At 35.0% G+C, this 16,951-nt stretch overlaps 2 protein-coding genes and 1 long non-coding RNA gene across 11 annotated transcripts; 1 reads left to right on the top strand and 2 right to left on the bottom strand.

Annotated features, from left to right (window-relative positions):
- Positions 1 to 23: 23 nt before the first annotated feature.
- LOC103846023 (probable ubiquitin-conjugating enzyme E2 23) lies at positions 24 to 5,228 on the bottom strand. Of its 2 annotated transcripts, XM_033275602.1 has the most exons (9): positions 4,830 to 5,228; positions 2,477 to 4,426; positions 2,006 to 2,143; positions 1,685 to 1,868; positions 1,431 to 1,606; positions 1,277 to 1,346; positions 1,044 to 1,183; positions 644 to 955; positions 24 to 567 (listed from the first exon to the last, which is right to left on the bottom strand). In XM_033275602.1, the coding sequence occupies exons 2-9, from the start codon at positions 4,424 to 4,426 to the stop codon at positions 313 to 315; spliced, it is 3,225 nt and encodes a 1,074-aa protein (XP_033131493.1). In that variant the 5' UTR covers positions 4,830 to 5,228; the 3' UTR covers positions 24 to 312. The 2 variants fall into 2 exon arrangements, with proteins under 2 accessions (XP_033131493.1, XP_009121199.1); XM_009122951.3 differs by having other exon boundaries at positions 1,431 to 1,868.
- A 302-nt stretch (positions 5,229 to 5,530) lies between these two features.
- LOC103846010 (RNA-binding protein 39) lies at positions 5,531 to 10,384 on the bottom strand. 8 transcript variants are annotated; one of them, XM_009122935.3, is made up of 16 exons: positions 10,166 to 10,384; positions 9,445 to 9,956; positions 9,056 to 9,111; positions 8,881 to 8,908; positions 8,597 to 8,678; positions 8,454 to 8,510; positions 8,290 to 8,345; positions 7,878 to 8,109; positions 7,548 to 7,631; positions 7,389 to 7,463; positions 6,991 to 7,080; positions 6,572 to 6,636; positions 6,286 to 6,484; positions 6,112 to 6,200; positions 5,912 to 6,026; positions 5,531 to 5,829 (listed from the first exon to the last, which is right to left on the bottom strand). In XM_009122935.3, the coding sequence occupies exons 2-16, from the start codon at positions 9,936 to 9,938 to the stop codon at positions 5,788 to 5,790; spliced, it is 1,764 nt and encodes a 587-aa protein (XP_009121183.1). In that variant the 5' UTR covers positions 9,939 to 9,956; positions 10,166 to 10,384; the 3' UTR covers positions 5,531 to 5,787. The 8 variants fall into 8 exon arrangements, with proteins under 8 accessions (XP_009121183.1, XP_009121181.1, XP_033131496.1 ...); XM_009122933.3 differs by lacking the exons at positions 8,881 to 8,908; positions 9,056 to 9,111 and having other exon boundaries at positions 10,166 to 10,383; XM_033275605.1 differs by lacking the exons at positions 8,881 to 8,908; positions 9,056 to 9,111 and having other exon boundaries at positions 10,094 to 10,306.
- Positions 10,385 to 10,630: 246 nt separating this feature from the next.
- On the top strand, positions 10,631 to 15,124 carry LOC117126714. The gene is made up of 2 exons (XR_004449498.1): positions 10,631 to 11,779; positions 11,852 to 15,124. It is a non-coding gene; the product is annotated as an uncharacterized LOC117126714 (long non-coding RNA).
- Positions 15,125 to 16,951: the final 1,827 nt, after the last annotated feature.

The following is a 16,951-nucleotide window of genomic DNA, read 5'->3' as shown; positions in this document are numbered from 1 at the left end:
TGGGACATAAAAGCCGAAAAAACTTCACTTGAAATCATCTTTGTTAGAAGTTATTTGACAACTAATGACAAAACAAGTGTTGTAGTGCACCCCTATAACTTTTAAGCAAGCTCCAAACCATTGATCAATCAAAACAAAATCATTTGCCAATATTGCCGGAGCAGATTCAGGATCATGCAATTCTTGTGTAACTAAAAAAAAGAGAGAAAATTTCCGACACATGCATTCAGACATATCTGAGTTTGAAACTTAGAAAAGCCACAAACCTCCGCTTTGGTTCATTGGCAATGTTTGGTATATACCCGGCTTGTGTTATTGCTGCTGCAGATGCTTGAATTCATTGCAGTCAGCTCCTACTTCACTCAGCGCTGAGAAAAGCTTTGGCGCAATCTTAGCCAACATAAGCTTAAAACCAACCGAAGTTGAATTTGCACTGCTGTGCTCATCGATAATCGAGGCATCTTTAGCGAGGGAACCTATCAGATATCCTTTCATGTATGCCTCACATGCCTTCAAGATGTAATAACCACGTTTCTTGAAATGCTCTTTGATGAGTTCTTCAAAGTCCTATAGAAATGATCACAAATTAAGAATGTATTCAATGTGATAGAGTTTAAGAAAGAGAAACAGAGCTCGCCCTTACCTTTGGTGGTCTCCGCATAAGATACATCATGGTTTTACAATTTAGCAAAAAGGTATTCTCGTTGTACCCCAGTGAGTTTTTCTCTCCTTCAGCAGTTCCGATCTGCCTATCATACCCAGCTTCATTGAAGTAAGGCTTTGAATTCAACACCAAACCCTGGAGTGAAACAAGGACTTGAAGGATGCTCGATGATTTGGGATCCCAGACTTCATTTCCTCTGCCTGTCCACGTATTAAGAAGGCTGAGGCAGACCTTTCCTTCTTCATATAGGTTAGGGTTTAGCCTCCAACCGCCAGAATGATAATATGCCGACTGCAGAATCAAGAGCCAGACACAACATTATTTTATGTTATGCATAAATGGATTCGATTGTGCAATAACAAACACTAGAAACTCATACCGGTGGCACACTAGGGTAGTCAGGTGGAAGGTGAAAATCGAAAAAGAAGAGACCATCTTGGTATGGTGTTCCATATGCTCCGGCTATTACGGCCCTTAGGAGATCCATTCTATCTTCGTAAACTCGGACAAAGATTCCATCTGCCAAAATTAAATCAAATTTCTGTTCGATAACAAGTTACCAATCATGAAATGATGCCTGAACGTTTAAACTGTATTGTTACACTTTCTTACCGGGAAGATTGTTCTGAAGTATTTTCCAGTCTTGATCAACCTTTTTGAACCATCGTCTTTCTTTTGTTTTCTGCAAGTTTGATACGATAGTTTCAAGAATCAAACTCAAGTTTCCAATTAAACTGTTCATCTGAAGTGTAAGTCGTTGACCTACCTGCTCATCTGCGCCAAGAAAATGGTGGTCCAGAGGCTCTTGTGATATATCAAAGCGTCTGAAACTGCAACTATCACCTTCAGAGGTTACTGGCTCATCAGATTTTTCGCTCTTTGATCTTTCCAATGCTTCGTTTTCTAGAACTGTGCTCTCTGAGTCACAGTTATCAGTGGCACTTAAATTTGGAGAAGTAGGATCGTCAAGGAAGGAATCCCTCTCGCCGGAAGGGTTAGTCAATTCAGCCTGCTTTTCACCTGTGGGACTGGAACTGGAAGGATCTTCAGTTTTCCGTCCACGTGAAAAGATTCCACTAGCAAGTCGAGTCACAAATTCAATTGCAGCTAGTGGGAGAGCTAGGGCACCTTTCCTCCCAGAATCATTCTCAGCATTGGTTTCTGCACCAGAGTTTCCCTCAGTAAAACTACTCCTTCCATGATCCTGTAAATAAAAGATTCTCATTAGTTTGCAGAAACGAGTGATTGTAATGCAAAGAAGTAAACCAGTGCCTCTCTATTTAACATAATGTACAGTGGGTCAAGCAAAAATATTCAGTAACACTTTTCAACAAAACAAACCTCTTCAGGAATCTCAGGAGCATCCTTATCATCATCGTCTACAGTTTCCCAACTAGCAGCATCACTTGCATCACTTTCTGCACCAGTTGATTCATCATCATCGTCCCGTCCAACGACATAAACTGCTTGAGGGCCAACCTAGGAGAAAGCAGAAAAAGTAGAATTTAAACTCAAAAAGTGCAGGGAAAGTCCCATTAGATTCATGCACATACAGTCTCTAAGATAATCAATTTGAATGTAACTCCTAAAATTTCAAAATAAAAAGTAAACAACTGTCTTAGTCCAAAACATCAAGGAGGGAACAACACATATTGTATTGTACTCCCCAACAGAAAAACTAGCAAGAACATAAATCAAATAGTTTGAAATTAGAACAGCAAGTGTATTAAAGCACACTTTGCAAATCATATAATGAGGAGAAACCAGACCAGTACGGATTGTAAGTGAATAGACTAGTCGAGGTTGACATACCGTTGATACCACTCCATCGGCCCATGTGACTTGAATATCACCATCCTTTAGACCAGTAATATTTCCTACCCACGAGAGCTCTGAAAAGTCCGTGTTGACTTCGTTTTCTTCCTTGTCATGGACAGTTGCTTCTTGATGCATATCTTGGTCGCCATTGTCTTGCTCTGTTGCCTCTTCTAAGGAGTTTCCAAAAGAAGATGCTGGCAACGCCATGGTAACAGGTGATAGCCGAACAACAACATCCCCATAACAATAGTCATAATCAGGATGGCCCTCCAGCTCATAAACACTAACTATCTCTTCCTTGTCAAACTCACGAGGTTCTTCTGCCCTCGGGAGTGGCTTCAACCATCTCACAGAAGCAGTACGTTCTTTAGCATTGACACTTTTAACAACTCCAACACGCTTAGCTTCAGTTTTGTTATCATCATCATCCGAAGCCTTCTCCACCACATACTGCTCAGCGACAAATTCATGATCACCAGGGGTCTCAATCGGAATCAATGTTGTTCCTTCACGTCTACATTCTACTGTACCATCCTGCCAGGCTACATCAACACGCGTTCTGCTATTAACTATCAGTAGGGATCGTTCGAAGCTTTCCTCTTTTTTCTTTACCTTTTTGTCCTTTTTGATAACAAGTTTCCGTATCTTCTTACGATGGAGAGGCCAAGGCTCATGAGCAGGCTCCTTTGAAAGAGAAGAAACACTAGTTTCTTTTGGCAAAGCTTCAGCAGTTATACCCGCAGATTCATTTTTCTCGCTTACTTCCTCTTTCTGGTGCTGATTTGCTTGTGAATCATAAAGTCGTAATTTGGATACGTGCTTATGTAAGGGAATTGTGGCAGGCTGATTCACGGATGGAAGGAGGCACCAGTCACCTACTTGCCAATTGGCATGAGTGAAAGATGCCAACAATGTCAGATCACTTGGACTCTGCTCCTCAGGTGGGGAAACAGAAGAATCTGGCCCAACGCCAGCTGAGGCAATCCAGTAGACAAAGATAGAACCAGCAGTGACTTTGGTCACAGTGCCTTCTAAGCGGTTTGGTTTCCACAATCCAGATAACCACCGCGAAGTCTTAAGGACAGATGAGGAGCTTGCTTTGACACGCTGGCCTGGGTGATATGGGAAGTTGGCATCTTCTTCAAGGTTATTCTTAGTAATAGGTTTTAGTTGAAGAGGCTCAGCGCGTAGGACTTTACACATGGAGCCATCATCAAACAACACAGTCACATTGTCCAATACATCATCAACTCTACCTAGCCAGGGGCCATGAACCACATAATCACCAACGGCAAAATCCCTGACCCGTTTCAACTTTTTAGTGGAGATGTCCTTGTGGACAGAACCATCGGGAGCTAATAAATCTACCGAAATGTTAGCATCCACTACTACTCCCACCTGCCCAGTTGGCTCAGAAGCTGAAGCAACATAGTCTCCGTGTAGGAAACCACGGTCTACAACGGTTACATCCTTAACACCTTGAACTGGCTCAGTGTCATCATCCATCCAAAGCACACGGATCTGATCACCCTCAAGAGTACCACATTTGTAGTTCCCAGAATTATCCTCATTGCCCTTTTTCCCTTCCTCTTCCTCCCCATCATCATCATCATCATTACTGTCGTCCTCATCATCTTCCTCATCATCTTCTTCTTCCTCGTCATCATCATCATCATCACTCATATCACTGTTAGAGTCAGAATCAGAATCACCAGCTACTTCGCTCACAACTCCAATACTACCCGTCTTGTTGCTTCTAACAATATCTTCTCGGTAAATGTTGGGACGCTCGTTACTTCCAGAATCCTCAGCCTTATCTGTATGAACGCTGTTGTTACTCACAGTAGGATGATCACACATAGACTCACTTGCAAGTGAATTCTCAAGTAGCGAATCAACCCCACCATGTGGTGCTGTACCAGGGTCATCTTGCTCATGTTCCATCTAAAAAACAGGCCAAGCAAGAGTTATTGACGAATCAGTCCTCACAAAAACTTGTAATGAACTTTACTAAACACCAAACAGCTACAGAAGGTTAGGATCTAAACTCATTATAGTAATAATTCAACAATCAGAGCTAAAAAAAGATGCGCCTAAAGTCAAAACAAAAAATAATTCAATCTTTATAAAGAAAAAAAAAAGAAGCTCAAAATCTAAGCATGCCCATAGAACATTCCGATGGTTCACAATCCAGTGAATTGAGAATCTGTCACAAACGGAAGCTAAAATTTACACCAGCAACAGATAATCACATTGAGCTTGCAGATGAAAAATTAAGAGATTCAAACATATAGCAACAGATTATTTAGCGACGAATCAATTTTTTTTTTTAAAAAGAAGCAAGTACCAAGGTTGGAATCTTCTGAAGTGATGAGAGGAAATTAAAGAGGCAAAGATTTAAATTAGATTATCGTCGATCGTCTATCGCAACAATTATATTCAGGAGAAGAGACGAGAATTGTAGAGCGAGAGGAGAATAAAAAGATTGAACAAGGCAAAGGGGGAGGAGGGAGCTGGGTTGGGATTCTCTTCTTCTCAGCGGCGTCAAGGGTATTTTCGTCATTATAATACTTCAGGTCTAATTGTATTGACATTCCACCAGCACTACCGATGATCCAAAATATTCAATCTGAGCCGTTGGATCTTCTTACCAAGTCTCCCGATTGAACCGGTATCAAATTTGAATTGTGTAGCGAACCAAAATATAATAAACCATCGGATACAAATGGATACATCTTAACCATAATCTTGATTTAAACATCCTTAATCAGCTTATACGTGACAATATTTTTCTAAAGCAAGATAATCAATCGTCTACACTTGGTTTGGAGAACTGTAAAATTGTAAATTGTAAATTGTACTTACAAAGTTTGAAGAATGATTATGAGACTTAAAAGATTAATAATAGGTTCAGAAGAATTAAACGTTGACTAAAAGATCTGTTCCAAAATGAAAATGTTAAAACATACAAAACAAAAATAGTCAACTTTTTTTTTAATATCTTACCCAAGTAGAAAGCGTCTTATAAAGATCTAAAATGAGTTGGCATAATACAAGATACTACTAAATTGAACTTAAAGAAAGGTTGTCATCAGTGAAAGACAGAAAGTAACCAACACACACAATATCGAGAGAGTTTAATAATACAATAAACGTTCGTCAAAGATTTGGATTTCTTTAATAGCCATATGACAAAAGCTTTCATTATCTTAAATACCATCTTCACTGATGCTTTAAAGACCGTAAAAAAAAACTCTTTCTCAGCTCCACCAGAATACAAGGCTTAAGTTCTCATGAAGCTCCCTCTACTTACTCTGAGGGAACTTGGCCTCGTAAGTCTCTGTAGTCTGCGGACACAAAACAAGAAGACGAAGAATCGTTAATAGAGAAATTAAATCCAACAGTCTTGAAGTGAAACAAGTCATGTACCATGTAAGTAGCTGTAATCATCTTCCCGGCAAACCATCTTCCATGGAGAGCACGTTGGGCTCCCATTGCTGCTTGTGCATTCTCAAATCTCAAGTAGACAAAACCCATGCTGTTCCTGTTTTTGTGAGCAACAGACAATCAATGTCAATAAAGATGAGTAGGATAGAGAGAGATAATACAGGATTCTGAAGCTCACTCACTTGTCAACAAAGATATGATTCAGTTCTCCGAACTTGGAGCATTCATCTCTAACATCTTCCTCGATGTCCTTATCAAAACCAAGTTCAGTCTGTGCGAGAAAGATACATGTATAAAGACGAATTGGCTTGTGATATAAAACTGTTAAGCAGACAAGAAAAAATGTTTACACCGACCTCTGTGGATGGATCAAACATGTTTTTAAGCAGTAGAAATTCGCTGGGGACACCAACTGGGTCGACAACAGCTGGAACATTTACACCGAGCCCTGCGAGTCCAGCAACAGCAGGGAAACCCCCTTGTACAAGAGGAGCCACCAACGGAGAAACGGTCGAAGTTGCACCGAGCATAGATGGAACTGCAGTAAGGCCAGTGCTGCAAAGAAGATTTGATTTTAGTGGAACTGGAACATGAACAACGCAAACTACATAAACCGAAAGAAGTAACAGGAGTCAGGGAAACCTTGATGCAGTTCCACTGCGATCGAGCTTCATCATGAGTGCAGCCCGCGATTGTGCATTCAGAGACTGCAGTATAAAGAACCTGGTAAGGCTTAAGTTTGCTAACAATGTTTGAAAAGTACTCCATTTTTCCTTAAATCCACCATTAATCTTACATACGGTAGCTATTAAATGTTATAGAAAACCAGACTTAGTAATAAATTTGTCCATCAACAGTTAGCCTTTTATTAAGTTGATTATAAAATTGTGTTCATATAGATGCCAAATCCTACATGATGCAGTGTTTTTTTTTATCAAAGGATGAAGTGTCTATAGCTATTATATGAAACACATTAAACATACTTCAGTTCTCCCTATAAATATCCATGAGATATGTTCTCTTTTGGAGGATAGGTTATCAAGATTAATAAAATTACTTACCAGGCCCGCTCCATCATCATCATCCAGATCACCAGTGTTTTGCGCTTGTCCAGCGTCTGGGACTTCAGTTTGATCTGTTACCGCTGACACCTAATGAAAGGTAAAACCACATCATCAATAGAAGCCCTCTAGAATGGACTCAAGATCGTTTGACTACTCAAAACAACAAAATAAATCCACATGCAAATGTCACGGCTCAGTTTGCTTAGTAGACGTAAGAATATAACATCCTTAAGCAGAGAGAACATGAACTTCGGTTTGGTTGTTATTTCATCATTTCACCACATTGAAAGAATCACTGTTTCTTAGTCTCTAGAAAATATTTAATACAACTACAGCTCTCTATGGCCTTCCGGATTGATATCACTAAAATTTTCAAAATTAAGTTCAGCCAATACCTTGATTGCACGACCTGCAATCTCCAACTGCCCATTCAGATTCACTGCATTCCTAGCATCCTCCAGGCGAGCAAACTGTAAGGTTTGGAAAAAGATAAGATTGCTGTAAATCACAATGAATGTCAGCAAGAAGTCAAAACTGGTATTGACTCAACATACCTGAACAAAACCAAATCCTTTGCAATGGCCAGTTTCGTCCCGAGGTACTTGTACCAGCTCCACACTCCCAAATGATTCAAAAACCTAGGAATGCCAAAAGAAAAGTATTATCATCTTACATGAACACGAAACTTATGATCAGAAGATGAAAATTACAAAAGAAGTCTAGATTCCTTAAAGCTTGTGGTTTGTACAAAATAAGATATTCAAATTTTAATCTACGTACTATACTAAGCATAATAGCAATTGGATGGTTAATTTTGATTAAAAAAAAATAGAGTAGGTGCGTTACGTGTCACACCATTAACCGCTCGGAAAAAAATAGTTTACCTTTCGCAGATCATCTTCTGACATGTTAACATGCAGGTTACCAACATAAAGACGTCTAGCACCGCCAGAATAGGGGCCCAGCATCCCTCCTGCTCCAGCGGCAGCAGTTGTTGACTGAACAAGATTCTTCTCAGCTTCAGATGGTTTTACCATAACAGGCTGACCAAGAAGAGGCTGTCCAGATAGAGCTATAGCCATAGGGACTGACATTGTTTCATAAAACTCCACATACCTGCAAGCAGGACCAACTTAGAAACTAGCAAACAGTAGTGAAACAAAGACATCATAACAATTGCACTGTTTATGTTCCGCAAAGCTGCGAGAAGCTTCTCAGTGTACCAATAGTTAAGTATTTTTTAACATGAAATGAATTTTCTCTTGCCACATAAGTCTCAGATTTTTTAAAACTTACCCGATTCCTCTGGAACGCCTGGAAATTCGATCCATGATTATCCGCACATCTCGTACCTAACACCGTATTAAAAGGCAATGTGTTAAAAAAAACTTAACTGAACCATCCAGAAAAATATTTAGATGGCGTCATTGCAACGTGAAACCGAAGAGGAGAGGACAAACCTTTCCTGCTCTAGAGAAGAACTCATAAACATCCCTTTCAGTTGCCCTCAAAGCAATCTGTTGTGTACAGATATCCACAAACCATAAATTATTGATCAAGTAAAGATGTTTCAAAGGAACCATAACTATCACAATAGGAATACCTGATAGGCAAAAACTGTTCTCTGGTCTCTTTCAGGATCAGCCTCAGGCTCTACCTTATCCTCTTTTTTATCTTTATGGCGTCTGCATAATAACATACATGAAGCATTTAACCTTGTTAACTTTGATCGTAGATAATTTACTAACAATATTTTCCAAGATGTCGCAACATCTTGGAATATGCCAGAGACAACATTTCAGAAGGCATCTATCTTCTGGTACGAAGAAAAATGTTAATATTAGGACAATTCAGAACAGTAAACTTTTCTCCGATAGGCGTACACACGTGAAGAACGAGATGGCCCTGCATGGAACTATGCGAAGTCAACAAGTGATGAACAATAAACTCATAAATTTAAACTTGCAACTTTTTCATTTTAAATGTAGCACGTGACCAACCTGAAGTCTAACCAAAAACCTTTTTTTTTACCTTCTATAACAATGATTATCTTAAACGGAACGAGCCTCATCAAGTTGTACAGAAGGCAATACCAATGAACCTAATAGCAGTATGAACCTGTTAAAACTTATAGCTTACATCAAAGCTATTGTAGCATAACGCAAAAGCTTAAAAGAAATTTCAAATTCAGTTGCCAATTCAAGAAAACAGGAAGCACACTAGGAGCCCACATCCTCAATTTCATCAATAAGATTATGAACCTACCATGCAGGACTCTTCTTAAAAAGGATAGAATAGCAAAGCAGCCACCACTAAACACAGTAAGAATCGGCGATAATCACTAACTTGATACGTCTTTTCAAGCCAATTAATGACAAGTATGTATTATATTGATTGAATGCAGTAAGCATTTATGAGACCAAAACGTTAGCAATATATTGATTGAATCACCTGCGATCTCTATCACGGTCCTTGGTGTCTCTTTCCTTAGTTTCTATTTCCTGACTCTTTTCTCTTTCCTGACTCCGACGTCTCTCAGATCGACTTCTGCTTCGACGTGATCGGTCTCTCTCTCGATCTTTTTCATGGTCACGCACTTTACCGTCGCGATCCTTGTCTTTGCCCCCTTCTCTCTCTCTACCGTTCCTTTCTTCTTTATCTCTATCCTTCTCACGGTCTCTGCCACCTCTCTCTCTGTCTCTGTGGTCCCGGCTACTTCTATGCCTATCCCTCTCTCTGTCTCTAGATCGTGAGCGGTGGTGCGACCTCGAGCGCTTAGAACGCCGACCATCTTCGTCTTCATCATTCCTATGCCTTGAGCTTCTACTCCGCTCTTTCACTTCAGATTTGGGTTTCTCATCACCCCCACCATTTTCGACTTCGTTGTTCTCCAGGTGAGGATTCTCAACGGTCTTCTCTAAGTACTCATACTCATCAAAGTCCATAACTCCAACGCCAAAAATCTACAAAAGTAATCAGAAACGTCCAATTAGCATAAGAACAAGCACAAACTCAACATCACTCCCAGAGGAAGAGTATCTAAATCGATCCCAAACCCTAATTCCAGAACAAAGATCTACTAATTAGGTTTATCTCTCACCGTGGGATTCAATTCATAAGCAAGGATACGACGAGGTCTAGATGGAAATTGAAAACGAGCTTAATGGCTTACCCGTGGTAAGGAAGATTGGAGAAGGAAGAGAAAAGGACGAACTGGGAGAAGCTCGAAGCTGCTCTCAATCTAGAAATCTCCCGCTCGCTCGAAATCTAGGGCAAGAGAATGGCTGTGAAGACGAAGCTTGCGAGGTGGTCGCTATCTCTCTACAGGTAACCCCACTTGCCAGATTCAGAGTAAACCCCTCTTTTGGGTGTAAGGCCCAATCCACTTATTAGCAGCTCTTTTATTTTTATTTTCAATATTTTACTATTGGTTTTTCCCGAAAAGAAAAAAAAAACTTTTTAATTAGTTTCATTTTTTCGTTTTAAAAATGCAAATCCTACCGAATAGCAGTCGGCCTGGGAATATAAGTCTTTACCCGCGAGGTCCGGTCCGTTTGATCTGCCGCGGAACAGATGCAGGTCGAACAATTTGAAAAAATCGATTTGTGGGTGCGGGTTATGAGTGTTTTATGCGAGGTGGGTGCAGGTTGGTAGATTTTGAATAGTGGGTTGTAGATTAGTATGCTAGTAATATATACATAAAAATAATATTAATTACTAAATCTATATATATAAAAAATCATTTTGTTTAAATATGTGCATTTGGAAAGAGAAGAAGATAAATGCGTTGAGTAAAAATAATTTTATGAACTCATGGATAGAGTATGCCACTATAGTAATATGACAATATTATTATATACGTTGAAAATATACTATACTAAAATGAAGATATACTCCACTCTAAAGCTGTCCACGTTAGATGAAAAAAACCAGCCACTAATATTGCAACAATCATTCATGTCATTTTGATTAATCTTGATTTGGGCTTCGTGTTTTATTTGGGCTTTTTCTCTTACTTTTGCTTTTTTTTTTTTGGTTTTTCTTGGCTTCAACAAAAACTAAATTGTCTTTCTTCTTCGACGCAAGTCACGCGACTATGATGAACTTTCGCGATTCTTCTTTCGAACTGAAACGGTGTTATTAATGGCTGTGTGATTACTCGAATTGATTCACCTCTCCACGATTCATCTTCAATGTTTGGCTTAGATGTGAAAGGCGGTGTGTAAACAGTATAAATAGATGTGACTTGTGAGATCTCTCTCCTTGAACTCATCTTCTCTTCAATCATCAATCTATTTTTTTTTAAAGCTTGAGTTCATATGATTCTGGTTTCGTTTTATTGATTTAGAAAGTTTTAGTTTATATGATTTTGTGTTCCTTTATTGATTTATTTAAGGTTTATGATGTAAGATGATGCAAAGCAACTCGATATTTACTTTATGCTGTTATAACCGATTAATGATTTAATATTTATTGTAATTTGTTTCATCTACTCGAGGCCTCTCGCAGGCAACGCTCATCTAAGGATCAATCACCTTTTACCGTTGTAACTCCTTCCGACATAACTTGCAAGAAGGCCCAGTTTATGAGTTAAATGGTTTGATTCCGAGAAGCAATCCTACCTTCAAGTTTGCTGACGCAGCCGTTTCTATTAAATTCACGGACCATACAGCTTTCGTGGAGGTCACAGACACAACTAAGCTGATCCTGAATCCCGAGGGAGAGCTTCAGGTTCCGCAATACGAGTAGCTCATGTCACTTGCCAATACCAGCACTCATTTTTCAGGTTTGAATAGCTAAAGCTTCACTACAAGCACACTATATAATAAGTAGCGTTTATGTTTATCTTGGTTAACAGATATATTTGGAGAAATTAGGAGCAACAAAACCATGTACAACGAAGACACCCAGAGCACTCAACGCCGCAAGGAAACCATAAAGTTTGATGATAGGTATTTGATATTTTGCTTCCATAAACTTTTAACGTGTAACTTATATGTTTGTGCGAAGTTTAGTGTACGATAAGATACCTCTTTCCAACCATTTCAGGGACAAGCCTGTCTGCCTCAGTGTTGTTGATGGCCTTTCTGCGGACCTAGACACACAACTACTAAGCTCTGGCTGAATCCCTGAAGTTACAGCTTTAGAATATTTATTTAATGACTCTGCTTCACTTTCTTTTTATCATGTGCGTTTCCAGGCACAGTCTTTGCAGTATTTTGGATTCTACAGTTACATGGTGTTTCTATCACAGTCCTCTCTATAAGTGGCTTCAAAATATGAATAGGGACAAAAACATTTGAATGGATCACATGTCTTATTAATATTTCTATCTTGAGTGCAGTTCGAGCTTGAAAATTGTTGTGTCAAAGCAGTAAACCGGAGAAAGAATAAGAACATGTACAGAGTTTGGGTTCGTGGGAAGTTCCAAAAGCCATTTCTAAAATAAAGAAAGGGAAGTGCTGGTCCAATGTGGAATGGCTAAAAAGTTTATTTATTTTTTAACAACTTCATGTCAAACTCTTTTGCGGCTCTTCTAGCATGCAGCTTCTTTGCATAGTGCATCTTCTCAACTGCTCATTGATTCGACCCTCTGTCTCAATGTGTTTGACGGATAAGTCAACCACCTTCCTTAAAGTTTGAACGTTTGGGGTTTGGAACCAACAACCCAAAAAAAACTTTTTTGTTAATAATATTTTGAGATTGTTTGTTGTAATGTCCAAATATGGGAATCATCTGATATAAATTGAGAAATGCTTCTTCTAGAGGGGAGGAGGATATGAAGAAATCCATCTTCAAGATCGCCAGTTTCTTGATCTGATTCTTACTGATTGCTCATGTTTATTAACTAGAAACATCGAACTATTTTATACTAATCAGAGAATCCAATATCATGTGAGCTTTCACATCAATTGGTGCTTTCACACAACACACATGCAGATACACATTTAATAAGAATTACAACATGTGCATCTACTTTCTAGGGTGTTGTACTTCTGTTATCCACATACTTGCGTCAGAGGACTCATCAGAACCTATATATTTGTGACAAAAAAGTATTAAATCATTTTTAGTGTTGCTACGTACGGAAGAGGTTGTCTGCAAGGGCTATGGAGATGATAAAGTTCTAAGATAATAAAGAAGAGGTGAATAAAGAATTAAGAGAAAATGTGTACTGGAAATCACAAAAGAAAACTGAAATGTTCTGGAGTTTATACACGTTTTTTTAGTTTTAGTCTGAAGATCTTTAGTGATGTTCACAAAACATGATATAAATATAATTTACATTTTTGTAAATTGTTTCAAAACCTTAATAACAGTTTTTTGTATCTTCCATAGTCTATGTTTAATTATTAACATAAAATAAACATATCATATTGACCATATAACAAAAAGATACATTTTTCGTATATTTTATTATTTGAATTTTAGAAAATGACTATAAATTACTAATACTATTCAAATTCCCACATTAAAGGTTGTGATCAAGGGTTTAAAAATTGTATTGTAGAAAATATAAATAATCGTAAAACATATGAGTGAAAATTTTCATTTAATAGATATTCAAAATATATATATTAAAGTATATACCATATAAAAATATAAAATTATTTTTATTTCAAAATTTTCATTGATGATTTGCAATGAATATTCAAGAGCTGTTATAAATTACTAAAATTATTAAAAGTCTCACATTAATTTCTTTTGTTATCATAAGCTTACAATTTTTGTTATAAAAGATGCATAAAATCATAAAACCATACGATTAATAATTTTCATTTAATAGATATCTATATTAAAATACATTATATATTTATGTTAATATCATTTTTTCCCAAAAACAATTTCCTAAAAAATTAATTTATGTTACTATCATTTAAATTTATTTATATCTATACAAAATATATAAAATGATTGTTTAGATTTATTTACCTATAATTTATCACCAGTTTATCACTTTTAACTTAAAAATGTCTATTTGAGATAATTTCTCTATAATTTATCATTAGTCAATTTTAATATTTAATTAGATGCTAAATATATAAAGATATGTTTCTTAATATTTGTATTTTTAACCCAAAATACTTATAATTTGAAACAAAATAAATATTAAACATAATAATAGATTTTTAGCCTACAATTTACTGTTACATCTCAATCACAACTTACAAAATACTATAATAAATGTAAAAGGCACCACATAAGTTATTATATGATAATAACTTCCAGTACAACAGCATGAATACTCAGAAAGAAATGATGTAATGCCACCCTAAGAAAAAAAACATAACTAATTATCAACATAGCATGGTTTATTTAGTCTTTAAAAAACATGTATAAAATTTAACTAATATATTTATTTTTATTTAATAAAAATATATTAAATATTTACTCTAACAATTTAAACTATTTTTAAATATTCATCCCACCGGTAGTAAATGAATATTTACTCTAAGATATGTGGCATACCATAAGAAATAACAAATTATCTTTTAAATTTATTGGAAGAAACAAAGCAAATAGTAAATGAACTATTTAGTAAAACTGCTTAAATACAAAAACAAATATGCAAAATAAATTCAAGTTCAAAAAAAATAATTTATATAGTATAGGATAAAAACTAAAAATTCAGATGTACTAACCGCGTATAGCATCATTTACCAAAATAATATAACAACATTTGAATCCAATAACATCAACAATAACCATTCTTTTAAAATTAGATGCACTACTCTTTACATATAAAAAGAGTTACAATACAATTTACCAGAAATTACTATCTCAAAATAAAAATACACAAATTTAATTTAATTTAATAATATTATAGGAAAAATCCGGGCGTAGCCCGAAAAACCCTCTAGTTACATTAGAAGTTACCGAGAACACTGTTTTATGATGGAGAAAATGTGTGTCTATAGCTAGAAAATGAAAAAACAAAAAGAGAAATTACATGTTTACCACTTTCATGGTACCACTTTTCATTTTTACCACCACTAAAGAGACATTTTCAAAAATACCTTCTTTATTAAGTAGCAAAAGACTTTTATGCCCTTGTTATTATATATATAATAAATCATTATTTAAATAAAAAAATAAATAATAAAAAAAATAAATAAATAAAAAAAGTAAATTTTTTTTTATGTTTTCGCATTATACTTTTTCAAATTCGAACTTTTTTATAAATTTTTGTTTTGAAACAAAATCGATTTTTTATTTTTTTTTTTCAAATTTCTTTTTGAAAAACAAAAATTATGTTTGAAACTATTTTTTAAAATTTTTTATATATTTTTTTAGTATTTATTTATATATTTATTAGAATCCTAAATTTCACATTCCAAAAACCCAACCAACCCTCATCTCTAAACCCTAAGTCTAGATTAGTTAACCCTAAGGGTATAATTGTCTTTTACCCTTCGTTAAAAGTGAGGATAAAAATGGTTATTGTAAACATGAAAAGTGATACTATGAATGTGCTATTTGTGGCAATTTTCCAAAAAAAAAAATAGGCCGTGAATTTTAAGAAAACAAAACAAAGTTTGATTGGTTGAATTTCGTGGCTATAGAAATATTTTTGATTGTCTTAACAATCATAACACCAACCAATCAATTTCATAACTCTTAGTCTCTTTTTTTTTGACATCGAACGGTTGTTCTATTACTCAAAGAATTTGAGGTGGTCTGGGTAACAAGACCGGAATATAACAACCAATGTAACAAAGCTTCATATAAAAGATTAATGCAGATTTTATGCAGATCAATTGCCTAATGGCTTTGAATGGATGATGCAAATCAAAAAAATGCAAATTAAACAAATATGTATATCAAGAAGAACAAATGCAAATCAAATACGTTAATCAAAACAAATACAGATCTACCAGATCAAACTAATTTACTGAGTCAACGTATTTAACCGAATGTTAAAAAAGTAAACATAATAAAAATAAAGATCTAAAACAAAACATAACTTAATACAAATAAGTACAAAATAACTTGTTGACGAAAACAACAATAAATATAATATATTAAAATTTTAAAAATAAATTAAAAAAATATTAAAATGACAAAGAGTATTCCTTTTCCTCCTTAATTATTTTTATAATAATTTTCTTGATGTTTGTCATACAACTACATTATCCAATTTTTACTTCTTTCACACCATTGGGTTATTTTCAACCTTATTTATCTACAAATATTAAAGTTTCAGATTATATCTCCACATCTATCTTATTATATAAAGCTTGGTTCTTCAAAATTGCTAATTAACATGATCGCGACACATGACAATTATATATTTTATGATTGTGACATGTGTTAATCTATTTCATAATTAAAAATATATATACTAAGATATTAACAAAATGAATTTTATTAAAAAACTTATTAAATGTATTGTTTAATAGTAATTTTCCTTTTTAAAAATATTAATCAAAAGATTATTGCAAAAGATTATTTGATAATAATTTTCATTCTAATATTGTGACATGTGTTTAAATAAATTATTAAAAATATATATAATAAAATAATAAAAATGATTTTAAAAAATACTTTTAAAAATTATTTAATAGTAAAAACAATTTTTAAAAAAATATTTAGTAGTAATTGTTTTCGAAATTTTCCTTTTTCAAAATCCTAAAAATAGATTTGAAAACAATTTACTTAATATAATTTTTCTTTTCTAGACTTTTAATGAAAATATTTGGTTCTTCAAAATTGCTAATTAACATGATTGTGACACATGGTAGTTATATATTTAAAAATGTAACATATGTTAAACTATATCACAATAAAAAATATATAAACTAAAATAATAAGAATGATTTTTCTTAAAAATTAATTATAAATTTTATTTAAGATTCTAATTCTTATTATTATTATTACTATTATTATTATTATTATTTTTATTGTAATGTTTGTTTTAAAATATACTAAAGATATATAATTATAAAAGATAAACATT

Source organism: Brassica rapa, chromosome A07, assembly GCF_000309985.2.
Source record: "Brassica rapa cultivar Chiifu-401-42 chromosome A07, CAAS_Brap_v3.01, whole genome shotgun sequence".
NCBI lineage: Eukaryota > Viridiplantae > Streptophyta > Magnoliopsida > Brassicales > Brassicaceae > Brassica > Brassica rapa.
The sequence above is the reverse complement of the archived record's forward strand: the minus strand, read 5'-3'. Positions and strand labels throughout refer to the sequence as shown.